Source organism: Caenorhabditis remanei, chromosome III (assembly GCF_010183535.1).
Source record: "Caenorhabditis remanei strain PX506 chromosome III, whole genome shotgun sequence".
Taxonomy (NCBI): domain Eukaryota; kingdom Metazoa; phylum Nematoda; class Chromadorea; order Rhabditida; family Rhabditidae; genus Caenorhabditis; species Caenorhabditis remanei.
This window is the reverse complement of record NC_071330.1, coordinates 11,254,596-11,272,028: the sequence shown is the minus strand read 5'-3', so window position 1 is coordinate 11,272,028 and position 17,433 is coordinate 11,254,596. Positions and strand designations below refer to the sequence as shown.

Here is a 17,433-nt window from a genome sequence, read left to right as displayed (position 1 = left end):
AAAACTTTCAGACTGAAGATATGCTGGCTATGATGATCCCGGCTGATGCAAGCGCGAATTTGAAATCTCCCAGTGTAGAAATTAGTTTGAAGGGGTTTGAAGCGTCATAACTCGTTATAGGCTAATTTTTCGGACCTGGCTCCGAAAGACATTTTTCTTTTGCCGAAAATTCAGAGTCGAGCCCTATTAAAATCTCAATTTTTGGAATGCCGGTGCCCCCTTTAAGCTCTGAGTTTAGCCACCTTTCATTCGAGCATATTCTTTAATAGATAACCAAAGAGTGTTAGTCATCAAAAAATTAATAACGCCGCCTTTATCATAGATTAACTTAAAGTGGATGATTGAGCAAGAATTGTTGAACAGCGTAATACATCTGTGGTGCTCTCCATTGTGGCGTCATATGTCCGGCTCCGCGGATAGTAATGAACTGAGCCCATCGAAGAGTGTCTTGAATCCAGCGATTTGTCTGTCGAACTTCCATGGAGTCTTCTTCAATGTTCTACGGAGTCCCAACTGATCGACGAACTGTTGTTCCATTATGAAGTTGCATGCCATGCCGGTGTCACCGTAGTAGACGAGCACACGAACGTGGTTCCTGACGATCTTCTTGATGAATGGATGTCGGTGTATTGCTTTTGGTAGGTGATGGTCACCTTGTCGCTAGAAGGTAAGAGTGTTTGGGATGGGGTAGTGATAGTTAAGTGGGACTATATTAGTTTAGAATGGTTTAGATCGCCAAAGATTGGCTGAGATAGTCTGAGATCCACTAAGCTAGGCTATGATCAGTTCAGATCGGTTGAGATCGGTTAAGACAGACTAAACTTGATTAGAATTGGCTGAGAATGTGTAAATCATGTCTTATTGACACTTCCCGGAAGTTAGCAGAAAATGTCTCAGATAGACAAAAATGCCTGGCTAATATAGTCTATGACTTACAAAGCTTTCTTAAGGTATCCTGATACCGGTTAAGTTGGGAAAAACTTATCTAAGCCTGCTGCAAATTGGCTGTAGTTCACAATTGGTTAAAGTATTCCATTGGCAAAACCATGTTTAGGTGTTGTTATCAGCCTACTCTTCAAATATCCCATTTTCCAAGGTTGAACGGAATGTGGATTGCTTTGCAAGTATCCAGCACTATGCTCCAGCTCAGAGACTCGCATCAACAATGTTCTGGAACTGGTCTATCACCTCAAAAATTGCGGATATCCTGCTCAAATCGAAAAATGATGCGTTAGAAATGTTTCCACACTTCTTAGCTCCGCACAGTTCTTACAACTGCGCTCCACCAAAATACCCTTGAAAATTGTCTCTTTTTCTCTACATCTCTCAATTTTGCACACAATGTTCTTTGGTTTCGGTAGAGCGCGGTTGGAAGAAGCATGCCGTGATAATACAGTACAGCGTATCGAGTAACAACCCTTCATCAGTTTTACGCGTGCGATGCTAGAAGACACTTATCAGTGATTGGGCACCAAATAATTAAAAGTATTATGTAAAACGATAGAAAATAGCTAAAAATGGTGAAACAGTGAATGAACAGAAAAAATGAAAACTACTGAAAAAATAATTTATACACACCCGTTTATTCTTAGACTTTGGTATTGCACCCGTTAATTCTCAAAACACCCGTCTATTATATAAACACCCGTTAATTAAATAAACACCCGTTAAACCATAAAGTACCGATTGTTCTGTAAATGAGAAAAACACGCGAGACGTTAAGAGATTCATTGAAAGAAACTATATTAAACTTTAATTTGAAGTGAAGAATGTGCTATCTGATTCTCCTCGTCTTCGTACTCGATTGCGAATACATTTTTTCGTAAATTCTTATTCATTGCAATCATTATCGCAGGACTTCTGAAAAGATGATTTCACTTAGAACTCACAAGAAAACAGTAAAAACTCACATGATATTAAATCCATCCCAAACTAGAAAAACGAGAATAAAAATGAGATTTGAGTATTCAAAAGCGAAGGATTTGTTGAGAAAACAGAAAATAGAGCCACAGAAAATGTAATCGATTGAAATGACACCCCAAATAATGCATAACTGGGATGGATTCTTCTCTTGATATGCTTTGAAATGATGAAATGCCGAAATCAGATTAGTTATAACAGTGATGCCCATCGATATCTGCATGTATGATAATTGCCATGCGGTGGTTCCAAACTGGAAATATTTCATATTCAGTGCCGACGCAGCTCAAATCTAGAGTTAACTCACCCAATTAACTCTCCTTGCATAATTCGGTTGAAATCCTCCATAATAATATTGAATGTACTTATCTGATAATAGAATATTCCAAATCAAAGTAAACGGAAAAAAGAAAACAAGAAAGAGTGAAACAGTCGATAAATGCTTCCACAATTTCCGATAATCATTGGTTTTCAACAGGTTGTAACTCATTCTTTCAATGCAGAGAAACGATTGAGTCACCATTTTTCCAACATGGAAATAATACCAGAGAGGGAAAGTGATGTCGATGAGGAGAGGGTTGGCACGGAGGAAAAATGAGAAGGATTCACAGAATTGAGGGATGAAAAGCGAGGGGCGATAGTAGAATATGTCAAGGAGTAGGTTGAACCAACTCTGAAATTTTAAATTTGAACAAATGAGTATCCTCGCATATCGATGATGTTCACTCGAATATTGGCCGGTTCAGGAACTGGCTCTTTTTGAATTCAGGGGAGCACTGAAATTTTAGAATACCAAAAAATTAGAAAAAGTTAGTGGTCTATTGTGAATCAAGTGATCAACTTCTATCCAAACGATCATATTTTTCGGGGTTCTTTCATTTAAACCTACAGATTCATTAGTATTTTTCTAAATATTCTTATACTAATACCTTTTTTCCATCCTAAAACCTTTTTTCTTCCCCAGATTTCAAAAAAGAAGAAAAAATAAGAATGAAAAAGAGAATTTCCGATTCTACACCAACTAACACAGCTAAACAAAACTAGAACCTATAACTTCTGATTCGGAATCCCTTTCTCTTCCCCGAATTTCAAAAGTTTGGAGGAGAAGAACGAAAATGTTTCTACTTCTATGTTTGGGCATCCGGACAAACAGATACATGTAGTTTGAGCCACCCCCTTGAAACCCACCAAAATCAAGTCAGTAGAATACAAATTCCAGAATCTCTCTTGATCATGAAAATCATCTTTATACACAAAATTAATCACATAAATCATACGACCAATCAATAAAAATGCGGGGACTAAATAGACAAGTTGAGCGAATAATTTCAGATTCTCTTCGACATTCGAATAGGAATGACTACATCCCAAAAATGCAGTTGAGTTGGCCATCGGGAAAATTGATGAGAGTTGGTAGGAGAAAAGGTATGAAGAGATGGAATGAAAAGTTGACGTATTCTTAAAAAGTATGCTCGAATGAGTGTAAATCATGTGAGGGTGCTTGCTAATGAAGAGGAAAATGTAGTCTTTTTGATTTTGATATATGACAATTCTGATATATGGGAAATAAGGGGAGTATGGTTATTGTTTTGGTACCAGAATCGGGAACACCAGCGAATGGGAAATTCATATTATATTTACAGAAGACGGCAAATAGGGAAAAGTAAAAATGGAAACATTTCAATGAATACTATCAAATTTTGGAGTCTGACACCTGTGACGTGCTTCTCGTGCGGCTTCTTTCTCTTTCTCTTGCATTTCTATCGACATCAATTGAATTTGGTTGAGATCTTGAGACTTCGGATATCGTTTCCCGAAAAGTACTTGATCTCGGAACTCTTTTGCGAATCGAACCATGATGATTGGACATCTGGAAATGGAAATAGTTATAGACGTCTCATCCACTTCCCGCAACTCACCCAACAGTCATTACATCGAAAATGAAGAATTGCATATCAATAATCTGAGATGGAAACCATGAGCTATGTCTGAATATTGCATAATAACTCTGGAATGTGCCTTGCAGAATGAAGCCAAAAACCCAAAATGAGGAATTGAAAATGAGAGAGCGTGCGGGCATGACATCCGACTGGATCACAACGAGTTTTCGATAAATGAAGAACGTTGAGGTTAGAATAATCAGAATTGCACAGAGAATGAATGAGAGATGGAGCATTGACAGGCTCAGCTGAAATAACAAAAAAGTTTGAAGAATTTTGGAGAAGAAGTGAGAGTAAGCAAACTTTAATAAATCTATTTAGAAAAAGCACACCGGATTCTATAAAACACAACGGAAAACTCTTGTAACCCTCTCCTAGAATCTTGGCATCTTTCACTAACCCATTCAATTTTTCTATGATAAATAGTGAAGAATCCTCCTTTCCAGAAAACAACCTCCTTCTCTGAAATAATTGTGTTGAAGATGACCACCAATGGAAGTGTCAAAACGGTGACCATAGCACGTGGCATATTTCTTTTTGTTATCTGAAAACGTGTCAGTTTTTTCTGATCTCACTTAGGAGTACTCACCTCATCATGTGCAGTCAAGAGATGAACACAAAGCACTCGACACAAAATCATTCCCGGTTGAGAAACTGTTTTGAATACTCGACAGTAATTATAGAGAGGGAAGATGATATGGTTCAGAATCGGATGATTGATAAAGATCGGAGAGAACGTTGAGCACAATTGAGGAATATATAGAGCAGGACGGATGATGATCAGGTCGAGAATAATGTAGATCATGGACTGAAAGTAGAAAATTAAGTGAATATTTCAATATATATCGAAAAGCGTCATTACCACAACACAATCCGCCGTGAAAATCCAATAACACAAATTATATTGATACTGTTCTCTATACCGAAATCTACAAACCATAACTACTCTGACCAGAAGAGCAAAAGTTGGAATTAGATAGAAACATGAAGCTATGTATTTGAAATTTTCTGTCAAAGTGTGATAGTTTCCACTGCAGTTCCTCCCAAAATTTTCAAAATCTGGCTGGTTGGCCAGCATTTTGAAAATATGGAGTGGGTTGGAGGAGGGAAGAATTGATTGAAGCAGTAGTTATGAGACGATTTGAGAGCTGAAAGAGTACGGATAATTAAGGGGTTATTAAGGGGAGGGAAAGAATGGTAAACAATTGAAAAGTCATGAAGAAAAAGAAGGTGATATCATTGTTGAAGACATGGAGCTAAGCAATATGTTTTCGTATAATTTCAGTATATCAAAGGACAGTAATATATAATAGCATGCAGTTATATTTTTCAACTGCCTTCCAGAGAAGTGTTGGGGTTTTTGAGACTTCTAAAAGTTTACAAAAACAATTTTCTAGACGTTCTGCATTCTACATGCTCTACTAATTACGCTGATCAGAATCATGGAAAATGTCCAAGAGAATACTACTGGTAAATTTTGAGCATGAAGAAGGCGCCGTTATAATACAGGTGCCATTTTTACGGTACATGTGTTGAACATTTTTATTGAACGTAAGCCGGTTGGTTTCCTAATCACAACCCACGCACTTAAGGTTTCTCTCTTGCTCTTCTACCAGATTTGAACACCATTCTGTGACTAAATTCCCTGAAAGTTTTCAATTTTCTGCGCTCAAGAAATTATTTTAAATTCACTGAACTCCTTAATGAACTTACAAGAGTCTTGCGCAAATCGCATGCTAGTCCAAACTAAAATCATATAAAAAAAGGTTCGATTCTTCTATTCATCTCTAGTTTTTTGTTATTTTTTTTGCCAAGAAATGCAAAAAGATCTCAAAAACAAAGTAAGCGGGAATTGTTATTCTATCAATTTCTTGTTTTCCTTTCTCTGATTATATCGATAACATAACTTATTCCAATAGCAAGAAAGTGGAGAGAAGCCGAGAAAAGAGATTAGAAAAGAGTTGAATGAGAAAGGAAAGAGTATCTCAAAAAGTGTCTAATTGATGGTTGAATAGAAGAGATTGAGCAGGTGACACTCATTTCGAAAATACTGGTTTAAGGAGATTGAGTTGAAAAGTGAAAGTAGAGAGAGAACGAGAGCAGGTTGCCCGTGGAAACCAATTCTCAAAGGAACATATTCTAATGAATTGAAAGCAATTCAGATGAAAAAGAAATTAAATTTTTTGAGTTATTGAATAGAAAAGTTATTTTGGAGCAACTCCAAAGAGGTTGTTTATGTCAGAAAGATCGAAACGTGGTTTTTTTGTTGCATATTAGATTATCAGCTGCTTTTAGCATGCTACACACATCAGCTGTTGTCTAGAAAGAGGCATAATTGGTTGACAACTTGAATTGGAAATGTTTTCAGAAGATTAATATCTGGAGAGTGAAAATTGTTCAGTGCCACAAATGACGAAGAGCTTGGAGTCTTACGAACGTTTGAGAATCGAATAATGGAAAAATGTTAAGCTAGAAAAACAAAATATTGTCAAAAATATAAAATCTGTTACAACACTACTGAGCAGCTCCGAGGTAGGAATAGGCTAATAGAAATTTAGTCAGTTAAACAAGCTAAAATATAACCTGTGCTTGTTTTGAGCATCTCTAAAATTGTGAAAAGGTAAAACTATGAGGAAAAAACCAGCAAAAAGAGCTACAAAAATACGCTACAAGCTTCAAAACTTTTTCAAAGTACAAGAGAAGACAGACACCTTCAAAAATAAACTTGCTCATCCACCCTCACTCCAAATCTCAAAACTCAAAATCACGAAAGTTCATCTATCCTTTCGGTGAAGCGGTGCTAATTCAGCAATGATATGGAAAGAATTGAACCTTTTGAGTTCTCGTCTTTTGCATGTATTCTGTGAAAATTGAATTGAGATCAGAAAACCGGATTCGTTTTTTGTTTTCTCTACTCCCCCACTCCAAGAATAATTCTGATCCAGAAATCATTCACGTCACAGCTTCAGTCAGAAGAAAATACAAATTTCTGGAAATTCTAGCATACAAAACACGAAATACCTTGTCATCGTATGATGAGTGTGATGGAAATGTAAAGCATTATTGATTGATGAGACACGTTGAGTTCGTTCAATTCTGATTCCGAGGACATGGTCACGGAATTGGGTTGTTACGAGGAGAAGGACGAGAGGGGATCTGGAAACAAGTGAGTGAAGAATTGGAGTTTATGCAGAAGACTCACCCAACAAACAGAATATCCCATGTTGTGTTGAATATGTAAGCCATTACAGTAATCAGCCACGGAGCGTCCTTGAAAAATGCAAAGAAACTCTGAAAAATAGGAGTTGGTAACGATAGTTGTTAGCTCGGCACAGTTCTTACAACTGCGCTCCACCGAAATGCTTTTGAAAAATGTCTCTTTTTCTTCGAGTCTCTCAATTTCGCATACAATTTTCTTCGATTACAGTAGAGCGTAAGAAGCGTGCCGTACTAATAGGTCGAAATACATTATGTATAACTGTATATTGAATCGTTCGAAAATTCAAATACTCTCCTTGCTTTTTGTGGGGTATCAAAATGGCCAAAATGTCTCGCTTTTGATGTAACGAAAATAGGTAATCACTTGAAAGACCAACTATTTTTTTGGTTATTTGGAGTAAAATTTCAAAGCTTCAAAGATCATGAATCTGAATTTCACATGCAAACAACAACTTGGAGTGAACAAAGTTAAGAAATCTAGTGTCTATCTGGAAGCTAAATTACTGTTGGTCTGACTAGTCTCTTTACTGTAGATCAAATGCATAGTGATTGTCTGAAAACAAACCTCTGTCATCGCTTCCAATAGAAAGCCAACAGATATCAACGCAGCAGCAATACAAAGTGATCGCTCCGAAGATTTTATTCTCTTTTTCATAGTAGTCATTTTATAAAAAGTGATGATTGTTGTCACCATTGTAATAAGAACTGTGACTATAATCAGTGAGAATTGCATCAAGGATAATGAAGCCTGCAATTCAACTCTTTTGCAATTCCCCCTTGTTGATCTACTCACCCATGAAACTCTTCTCTCGTAAGTAATCGAGAATCCTCCGTTCAAAAATGCCAAGTAATTTCTGCTGATAAGAGTATTCCAGATTACAAGAAACGGTGCAACAATAATTATAGAAATCATAATGCGCATTTTGTTTGACCAATTCTGAAAATGAGATCCGTAAGTTCGTGAGATTCATGTGAATCTGCATCCCACTCATCTGATCATCGGATGATCAATTTTAGAAGTTTTTAAGTCTCAAAGATTACCAAAACCCTTCTCTATAAACAGAGAATCTTGTAGATCAAATAATCAAACGCTTGGCTTGCTTACCTGACTATAAGTGATCGGAAACATAACACAACTCATTCGATTCACCGCGATAAATATATGAATAACTGGTTTGACAGCCTTGAAATAATTAACAGAGCAATAATAAAGTTTCATAAAAATTGGAGAATTCACAACAATTTCCGAAAGAGGAACACAGAATTGAGGGAAGTAAAGAAATAATCGAGTACAGCACAATTCGATGCACATTGCTAATATACTTATCGAACAGTCAATACTATAGAGATTATAAAATGATTGAGTACTGTAGAATTGTCGGTGTGAGACCCAAATCACATAGAGGATACGGTAGTTTATACATATTGCAGCAAACAAGTAGCCGAATTGATAGTAATAATGAAAGTTCTCAGAGAAAGAGTTGTAACCCGGAATACAACCGTCGTAACTCATTTGCATTCTTCTTTGAGAATGAGGCTGGTGACGTGAGAAATGGAAAGACGTCTCACTGATGTTGATATTCTGATTTGAGAGGGGGGAAGTTACGGGAGGATGAGTTCATTAAAAGATGGTTGAGTGAACAGTGTGCGAACTTTATTTTGGGTATCAACTAGTTGGCAAATGCCATCTGACCCGGAACTATTGGCTCAGATATTTGGATATCTGGTAGAAACCGGTCCCAGAAAAACAAGAAGGATTCTAGTTAATTGTTCGGTGTTGCAGAAGACTGACGGTACGGAAATGCTTCACTTGCAAAAATGGTTGTGTTTTGAACACAGGCTGAAGATTCAGATTTGTGTTCAGATTTTTATAAATATGAGCAGGGACCCAAACCTTAATTTTTTTTTCCCCAACCTTAAATTTCATGTCAAAATCTCTCAATCACTTCGACGTCCCATGACCTTAATTTGTTGCCATCCCTCTATCCCCGATTTTTTTGCATCCACCATTCCAATTTGGAATGCTATTACTGCTAATGTCCCCCAATTCCTTTCTCCATCTGAATTCGAAACTCTCCTTAACACCTATATTACCCGTTTTTAGTATTTTAGTTAATTGTCATGCTCTCCCCCGGTTTTCTTCTCTTCCTCAAACTTGCTAACTCCATTAATTTTTCTCCCGGTTATTTTACCCCCTATTCCAATTCTCACACATTTTCCTTCATATTATCTCGTGAGGAATGTATCTAGTCTCCCCCTTTTTTAATGTATTCCTTTCGATATTTTAATTCTGTCAATAAATATATATATATATAAGGGACACATCACTTTTAGTTTGAGATTTCAGAATCAGTTTTCCGAAGTTTCATATCGAGTTTTATCACGACTTCAATAGTTATGCAAATTCGACGTCCCCTAATTTTTTGTGTGGAAACATTCTCACTGTGACTTTATTCCAGACTTGAAAAACACTTCTACCGGCCCGGTCTGTCCGGAAGTTCAATACTGAAAAAATTGAATTTTTTTGAAAATTTTCCGTTTTTTTTTTTTGGAAAAAAACTGCTGAAGATTAATTTTTTTGTTGGTTTCAAAGGTTTTTAAAGAATATACTTGAGAAAAATACGGAAAAATTACAGAAAGAAAAATTCCGCAAAAAATTGTAGTGATAAAAGTTCAAATATTCAAATCCGGTGAAACGAACTTTTTCGACCCAGAATTTTTTAGGTTTGTTTTATTCCGGAAGCCAGAATAGAAAATAGATTCATTGTAACATTCCTTTTCTGATTTCTTTCATTGTATTTCATCTTTTTTTAAATTTCAACAGTTTCTAATTCAGCTTGTGTTTCATTCAAACACCTCCACAATCCCATCTAGATATTTTTTGCAAATTCCTACATTCAAGACTAAAGAATTCATAAAGAAAAGAGCCATGCGTCCCTCTCCCATCTCCGTGGAAATCCTCCATTGGCAACGGGAAAAAAGAAGAGAATAGCGAAGCAACATGACATTTTTCTCTTCATTCTTCTTCACTTTTTGGAGTTCTTCTGAATGCGTCTGTTTTTCTCCGTTCTTATTTTACTATTCTACGGTAGGTTTCTTCGACCAAAGCATCTGCAACACTGTAGTTTCACTGTTTCAGATGTGTTTTGCTCTGAAATTGTTGTGAATTCTAATCGGAAATACTTGTTCGGGGATGTTCTTGAGCCATTGTGCTCTGTCATAACATCTGATCAGAGTCTATCGAAATCTGATGTGATTCAGGTATCCAACTAACAAAGAATTGGTCTAAAGACACGTGTTTCAGTTATTCCATCAATGGGAAACCTATACATCATCTCAAATTGCCACGTCATCTTCTTCAGTTTCAGATTATAGAAAAGCAATGCCGTGTTTTCCAGGTTTCCCTCAATCAACAAGTTAAAGTTTTCATTTTATTTGCCTTTTCAGGACCTGACTTGAACCTGACTCCATCTCAAGAAGACATGATACCTCCATATCCAAATTGTGATGTTTTTGTGAATATTTCCACGTCTACAGTTGAAGAAGTTGAGGACTTACTTCAGGAAATCAAAAAGGTTTTTAGAAGGAAAAATATGAAATTGGATGTTGAAAAATTTAGGAAAATAGTGCTCAACAAATGGATGTTTCTTTGAAATCTGTTATAAACTCATTGAGTAATCGGCTGCAAAATTTGATCGATTATTTGCCAGAAGGAGAGACAAAAGAGAAAACACAGGTAAGCTGAAATCCCTTCAATTTTTAGTATTAGTGAAATTCCAGAACTATCTGTCCGCCATCAAGAAGATCAGCATCCAGCCACTCCGGGACATCAACTACAGTAGCCCTTTTCCTTCTTTCTCTCTTCGAACTCATAAATTCAATCCGTCGGATCTTCTATCATGTTTCAATATTTCCTCGTTCTCCCCAATGGATCTTCTTAGCCTCTCCGGTCAAACAATTGGGTCCGTTGCTTGTTCAAGATTCCAGATATGCTCTTACTCATCTCTTCTTTCAAATCCTTGTTTATCTTCTCTCAATATCTCCGAGAACCAGTACAACTCAGTTGTAAACAAGACGATTGGAGACGTAATTGGACAGAAGTTGAGAGGATTCACTTCTGGAAGCAATATTGGAAAGTTCTTTGGAGAATTGACAAGATCCAAGAGGACTCCGGATCCATTGGAGTATGAAGAAGTGACTCCGTTGATGAAAATGGATGGAAGAGAAGAGGAATCTGAAGAAGGAGTTATGGATGAACAGGGAAATTCAACGGATACTGCTGAGTTAATAGATCAAATGAATAGTGAAGAGAGACTGGATGTATCAAGAGAAAAAGAAAAGCTACATCGGGAACCAACCAGTCAATTTGAAGATTTGGAGAGGCTTCCGAGCTGGGTTGGATCTGTAAAGTTTTTAGAGGAAGGATCTGGTTTAGAAGATGTCTCAGACTCCAGAGTTAACAAAAAAGTTATCGATGAAGTTATCAACTATACAAGAAGTCCTGAAGATGTGAAGAGAACACTTGATGGTTATGAAAGAGATGGTTCTGGGGAATATCCAGACAAACAAGAGCTTGAAACTATTGATTCTCTATTGAAAAGTGAAGAATCGCATGACGTGATCAGACCGAGTTTCAAAATTCCACATTCCGATGGAATTGTGAGCTCCAGAACCCGAGAAACTGAAAAAATAAAAGACAACTCTCTATACTCAACCAGAATTCCACTCGGAGATAAGAAGAATTCAGAAGATGTCAAACGTCTTTTGAAGTTGGATGCATATGAGCGAGATGGCTCTGGTGAGCAACCAAGTGAAGAAATATCATCAAAAAATAATGAAAGTGAAGAAGAAAACAGCAGAGCGAGTCCAAAAGTTCGTCATGAAGTCATTCGACCGTTCTCCAGAATCCAACACGACGTCACGCATCCCACGAAAACATCTGAATCCATCAGACTTCAAGCAAGTACAGAATCTATTCCGTACTCAAGAAATCAAGGAGACGTCAACTTCGACGAGGCTCTCAGCTATTTTAAAACTCAAATTATTCAAGACGATGACGTCATCTCTCAGAATCTCACAAACATCGATCCTTCATTGCTCCTGGAAGTCCAACAATTTCTGAATACAAATCTGAATTCTTCAATGGTTGAAAATCTTTCAAACGGCACTCCAATCCAACAAAATGTGACTGAAATTCTGTCAGAACTGGGTGATGAATTCACTATTTCTGATATTTTGAACAAGTTGAAAATTTATGATTGGTCTACTCTGAAACAACTATTCGGGTCATTTGATGTTTTAAATATCATTGGAAAATTGTCTTCGATCGGTATCAATCTGGAAAGTTTGCAGAAGATTGTGGATTCTTCTAGTGGTAACTCGATGACCAGTCTGGTGGATAAGGTTAAGGTAATTTCTTCTAGTTTCTATTTCAAACAAATACAAATTTTAAAAAACAATTTAATTTTTCAAACAAGATTTATTTACCAGATCTTACCATGATCACATTTATTACTCTTTTCCAGGCAAAACTCTCTTCAACTGACTCATCAAAATCACCTGAATTGTCTAAAATTGTTCAAAAACTGAGTGAATCTTCAACTATTCCAACTGTACTGCAGAATGCACTCAAGTCTAATGACACATCTTCATTGATTTCAGATGCCTTGAGTGTTCTGAAATCTAATTCTTCACATTTGTCGAAATTGAATTTGTGATATGTGAATAAAAGATTTTTCTGTTAATCAAGTAAGGAAAAAAAGCAAGAAATAATATTCATGAACACATTTGGGCAATAGAAAACGGCCAGAAGAAAGTGTTACATATGGACAGAAGTTAGCAACCCGGCGATAGTTTAACTGTCATTTGGTTAAGAAAACGGTAAATAGAAGACAAGAAATTGTTGGCTTTGATACTCGAGAAAAAAGGACATCGGGACATACATTTACATAAAATGAGAGAGTTTATTGTTCATGCTTGCTCAATTCAAGAACTTGTCGAAGTTGCTCTTCAAACTGTTCTTCTTCTCTCCGACGACGATCAGCTTCCACTTGGGAATCACGAATTGCACGGAAATATTCGGTTTCAGCAGAATTCGCCGCTGGGACAGCGACAAAACTTTGCATTTGTTCGAGGTCCGCCATTATCTGTTCTTGTGTTCGTGTATCTTCAGCACCGACACTTTCTCGGAGACTTTGCTCTATGGCGATTTGGAGCATCATATCGTCAGAAAGATTATCTGAAAATAAGTGTTATTCCATTTTTAATGAGTTTTTTTCTTTTTTTCCAGCTAAGATTCTCAAATTATTTTGAAATAGAAATTCAAAAAAGAAAATTTTAAAATCCGATGAAAGAACTCACTTCCCAAACCTCTTCCTCTATTTCCCTGTGGAATTGTCCCATTTCCAACACTCCGTGTATTCCGATTATTTCTATCATCATCATCTTCCCAAGTGATTCCATATCGATTATCATCATCATCAATCACATATCCACCAGGGATTCTGAATGCATTTTCGTCGATTTCCACGTTTTGATCATCGATTGGAGTCACATATTTTCCAGGCGTGTTCACATTTTGAAATGCAATTCGTGCACTGACAATATGGAAAAGTGGAATTTCAATTTTAACGGGGAAACCAGCGGGAAGTTGGAGACGGATGAATTTGTGAAGTCGGGCAAAATGGGGACTGTTCACTGCCATTAACTCGACGATTGGGATTATTTGGTCCTGGAAATTGTATCATATTTGAAATTGAGTATTTTTATATATAATTTTTACATGAAGATTCAATGGATACTCATCAGCCATCCACAATGTTGCCTTGAACGCATTCGATCTTCTCACGACTTCTTTCTTTTTTCCAATATCACACCCTCGCTCGAATTCATAGTTTGGATCCAAATATTGATCTGGAGTCAATCCCTCCGCAAATAAATCTCTTGTAGTATTCTCATCCATTTTGTTCGTCGACATCATTTTCTTGAAACTGGCGACGGCCTTCGATTCGGACGCCTCTTCCTGACATGGAATACTATGTAAACAAATTGAGAAAAAAGAAATGGGGATACCTGGGCGAGACGCTCTCGAGCTTCATGACTCAAGTGATCGTAACGTCGTTTTGTGACGAGATGCACGTTGGAAGCATTGAGAACCTGAAAATAAACGAATAAACAAATAGATAAATGATTTCAGCAATGCGCAATTATGACTTACTTTACACTCATATTTATCGACAGTTTCATTCGATTCTCCACTGGTAAACCATGACAAGAATCCACGTGACGTTCTCTCGAAGCCAATATTATCAACATCAATATAAGTAGTTGAAATGGGATTTCTGAGCCTATCATCCATTGCGCCTGGCAACGGACGGTACTCATTGATAACTTCATCATCTCGAAGTTCTTGAACAACAGCAATTCGTTCGTCGTGATTCAAAACAATAAATTCAGCATATCCGTCATTACTCAATCGAAACATATATGATTGATTTCCTCGTACCCAACTGGCTCCTTCAAATGAAACTAATGTCGTGTCAATTCGAACACTCGATCCCTTTTTGTAAATACGATGACAATCCGACGGGCATGCTTGTGATAGAAATGGTACCCAACTGGAGAAATCCCAATTCATTTCGCAGAAAAAATCGGGAACTTCTCCCAGTTTCTCTAAAGATCTTTTCATTGCCCGAGAGCCACGAGTAGCTCTTTGGAAATCGCGGTGTTGAATGACAGTTTGAACGAATTCTTCATTTCCTTGAGCAACTGCTTCATTCGATACTGACCACATTTCCTTGTTTGGAATACTGGCGTCAGCACCGGATTCCATCAGAAGACGTGCACAATCAAAATGACCAATTGTGACGGCGAGCATCAGCGCGGTTCTGAAATAGAAAATTGTTTATTTTAAATTTAGAAGCGTTATTTTACCTTCCCCTTGGATCAATTTTGTCAATTTCCAGCGTGGATTTATTCCGAAGAAGCTCTTTCAGATCGTTTTGCTCATTTGTGTATGCTGCCCAGTGGAGAGGATACTCGAGCTTTGCTGGAGAATCCAGCGGCATCCTGTCTGAAAAAATGAAATTTGTGTAATTTTAGTACTTCTTCCGATGAGAAATGAGATTGAGAGTCAGGTGAGAAGAGGAATTTGTTTTGAAATTCGAGACTATCATTTGGTTTTGATAAGTTCGCAGGTTGAAAATAAACAAAATAGTGGGCAAATAATTTTATAGTTCGGAATTGAATCCAAAAACTTCTTTGAGACTTTTCAGTTAATAAAAAATAAAAGAACAAGCGTTTCGTTACGAAAAAATCTGGAAATGAGAAAGATTGCACCGCAGTATTTATCACCCGCGAAGTTCAAAATTTGAAATATTTTCAATAAAATTTCGAAACTTTCAGCCAAAAGTTCTGATGTGAGGTGTAAGTATATATGTATGTTGTTTGTGCTCTTTCTTCTTCCCTCTCTCTCCCAAATCGACATTTCTCATCGCATCGTTTGCTTTTTCTCCATATATTCCTACTCTCTGCTCGTCTGCGTCTCCACGCTTTTCTCATACTTTTGTCGCCGTGGCGCAACATTCTCAAATTGTCTGCGTCTCTGACGTGTCATGCAATCTCTCTTTCCTTTTATTTACCTCTGATTCTCTGTCATTTCTACACACTTTCGCGACAACATTCGCATTTTTCGCTTATTTTTGAATGTTTTTAGACGGTTTTCTGAACTTTTTACCATTTCTCGTCTCGGGTTTTCACATTTTTATACTTTTTCCGCTCGTTTCTCATAAAATTTGATTTTGTTCGTATTCTCTTTTCTAACTCTCTTCAGGAATCAGTATCCAAGATCACAAATAAGGCGTTCATTTGTCTGAAAAATTGAAAAACAGATAGGGGTATTTAGCAGAGATTATTTATAGCGGAAACGTGAGGGTTAGTTGACGAATAGTTCTCATGACAGGTGCAAGTTTTGATACCTATCCGCTTGGCGATTTTGTGTTGAGAGAACACGCGAAACTGATGAAAACGGGTGAAAGAGAAAGAAGAAATAGAGAAAATGACATGAGAAAACGACCCGAAAAAGAGGAACGCGTTGTGGCGCGTGCGCGGAAACAAAAAGGTCTATAGGAGAGAAAAGTCGTTTTGGAGGAGCTCTGAAGATGCATCCAATTAGAATTGGCTCTCGCCGAGAGCTCTCACATTTAGCTCCGCCTTCAACGATTTACCTATAGTTGGGCCTTTAATCGAAGTCAAAATAAGAAGAAAGTTGGACGGTGAAAAAGTCGTTGAATTATTCAAGAAGTCACGCGTCGTCTGCTCTCCAGAAATAAGTAAATAATATTTAGCATCAATAATAACCCGATTCTGAAGTTTGTGAATTCGTTATGGCATACTCCAATCGATGTAAACCAATCGAGTAGGTGTAATTCCTACGGCAACCAGAGATCATTTTTAACGTTCGCGTGTTGGAAAACGGAAGTTGAACATCCTGATTTGGATCACGTGGCAGTCGGCAGCCTTCATACTGGATATGACGTATTCTCCTGTATAATTTCTTGCTTTTGCACCCCAGCTTTTGGTGGAAAAGTGACATCAGTTGTTTCGTCTCGCCTGCTCAAACAACACCTGATAACATCGGGTGCGCAGTACAGCAGATGTTCCTCCTCATTCTTGGCACGATGCCAAGAATAATATGATGTGATTGACAATATGTTGATGTCGAGAATATAGAGCTAAGAATATAGAAGTCGTCCATCTGAAAATCTCAATCGACGGAAAGAGAGAGAGAGAGAGAGAGAGAGAGAGAGAGAGAGAGAGAGAGAGAGAGAGATCTCAAACTGAATAGGCCTAAATACATCGGGTTATGTATCAAATTGCTAGTTGTGTATTCCCTGGGCATCTAGAAATCCGAAAGCTCATTGGTTTTGACTGAAGTTGAACGCTATTACTCATTCGAAAAGTCAAAAAGTTGTCCCTCTTATCCTGAAAAACAGAAATTGCCCTTTTGTGGCCATAAGTGGTGCATGTTTATGTTTCCTCCTCTTCTTTCTCATCGCCCAGTTTTCTCTTACTGCTTCGCATCTGTTTTTGAAAGAATCGAAATCGGCACACAGCCCCTCCCGGCCACACGCAGAATAGTGTGTTGTTACCCTCTCGTCGACTTCTCCTCTTCTTCTTCCCTTCTTCCTCACCAATCTAGTGAATTGGCCTCCGACGGCGATAGAGACGAAAGGCGCGCATTGTGTGAAGAGGGTGACATACGCGAAGGGGTCGCTGTGCTGAAGGAGACGTTAAGTATAGGGAATCAAGAGACGCAGACAATGGAGACGTGTCTGACCTTCACTCTATCGTTCGA

General features: G+C 37.5%; 3 protein-coding genes across 3 annotated transcripts; 1 reads left to right on the top strand and 2 right to left on the bottom strand.

Moving 5' to 3' along the window:
* Positions 1-396: 396 nt before the first annotated feature.
* On the bottom strand, positions 397-8,001 carry GCK72_010762 (uncharacterized protein; the record flags this gene model as incomplete). The annotated part of the gene is made up of 13 exons (XM_053728022.1): positions 397-660; positions 1,752-1,860; positions 1,911-2,173; positions 2,228-2,289; positions 3,612-3,790; positions 3,840-4,108; positions 4,261-4,404; positions 4,450-4,668; positions 4,723-4,789; positions 6,882-7,016; positions 7,063-7,151; positions 7,645-7,827; positions 7,873-8,001. The coding sequence occupies 13 exons, from the start codon at positions 7,999-8,001 to the stop codon at positions 397-399; spliced, it is 2,112 nt and encodes a 703-aa protein (XP_053587599.1).
* Positions 8,002-10,127: 2,126 nt separating this feature from the next.
* GCK72_010761 (uncharacterized protein) lies at positions 10,128-12,796 on the top strand (the record flags this gene model as incomplete). The annotated part of the gene is made up of 7 exons (XM_053728021.1): positions 10,128-10,167; positions 10,219-10,340; positions 10,384-10,477; positions 10,527-10,654; positions 10,699-10,815; positions 10,860-12,488; positions 12,605-12,796. The coding sequence occupies 7 exons, from the start codon at positions 10,128-10,130 to the stop codon at positions 12,794-12,796; spliced, it is 2,322 nt and encodes a 773-aa protein (XP_053587598.1).
* A 246-nt stretch (positions 12,797-13,042) lies between these two features.
* Positions 13,043-15,145, bottom strand: GCK72_010760 (uncharacterized protein; the record flags this gene model as incomplete). The annotated part of the gene is made up of 6 exons (XM_003111576.2): positions 13,043-13,317; positions 13,440-13,809; positions 13,861-14,100; positions 14,151-14,234; positions 14,296-14,965; positions 15,012-15,145. 6 exons carry the CDS (start codon positions 15,143-15,145, stop codon positions 13,043-13,045), a joined length of 1,773 nt encoding a protein of 590 aa, XP_003111624.2.
* Positions 15,146-17,433: the final 2,288 nt, after the last annotated feature.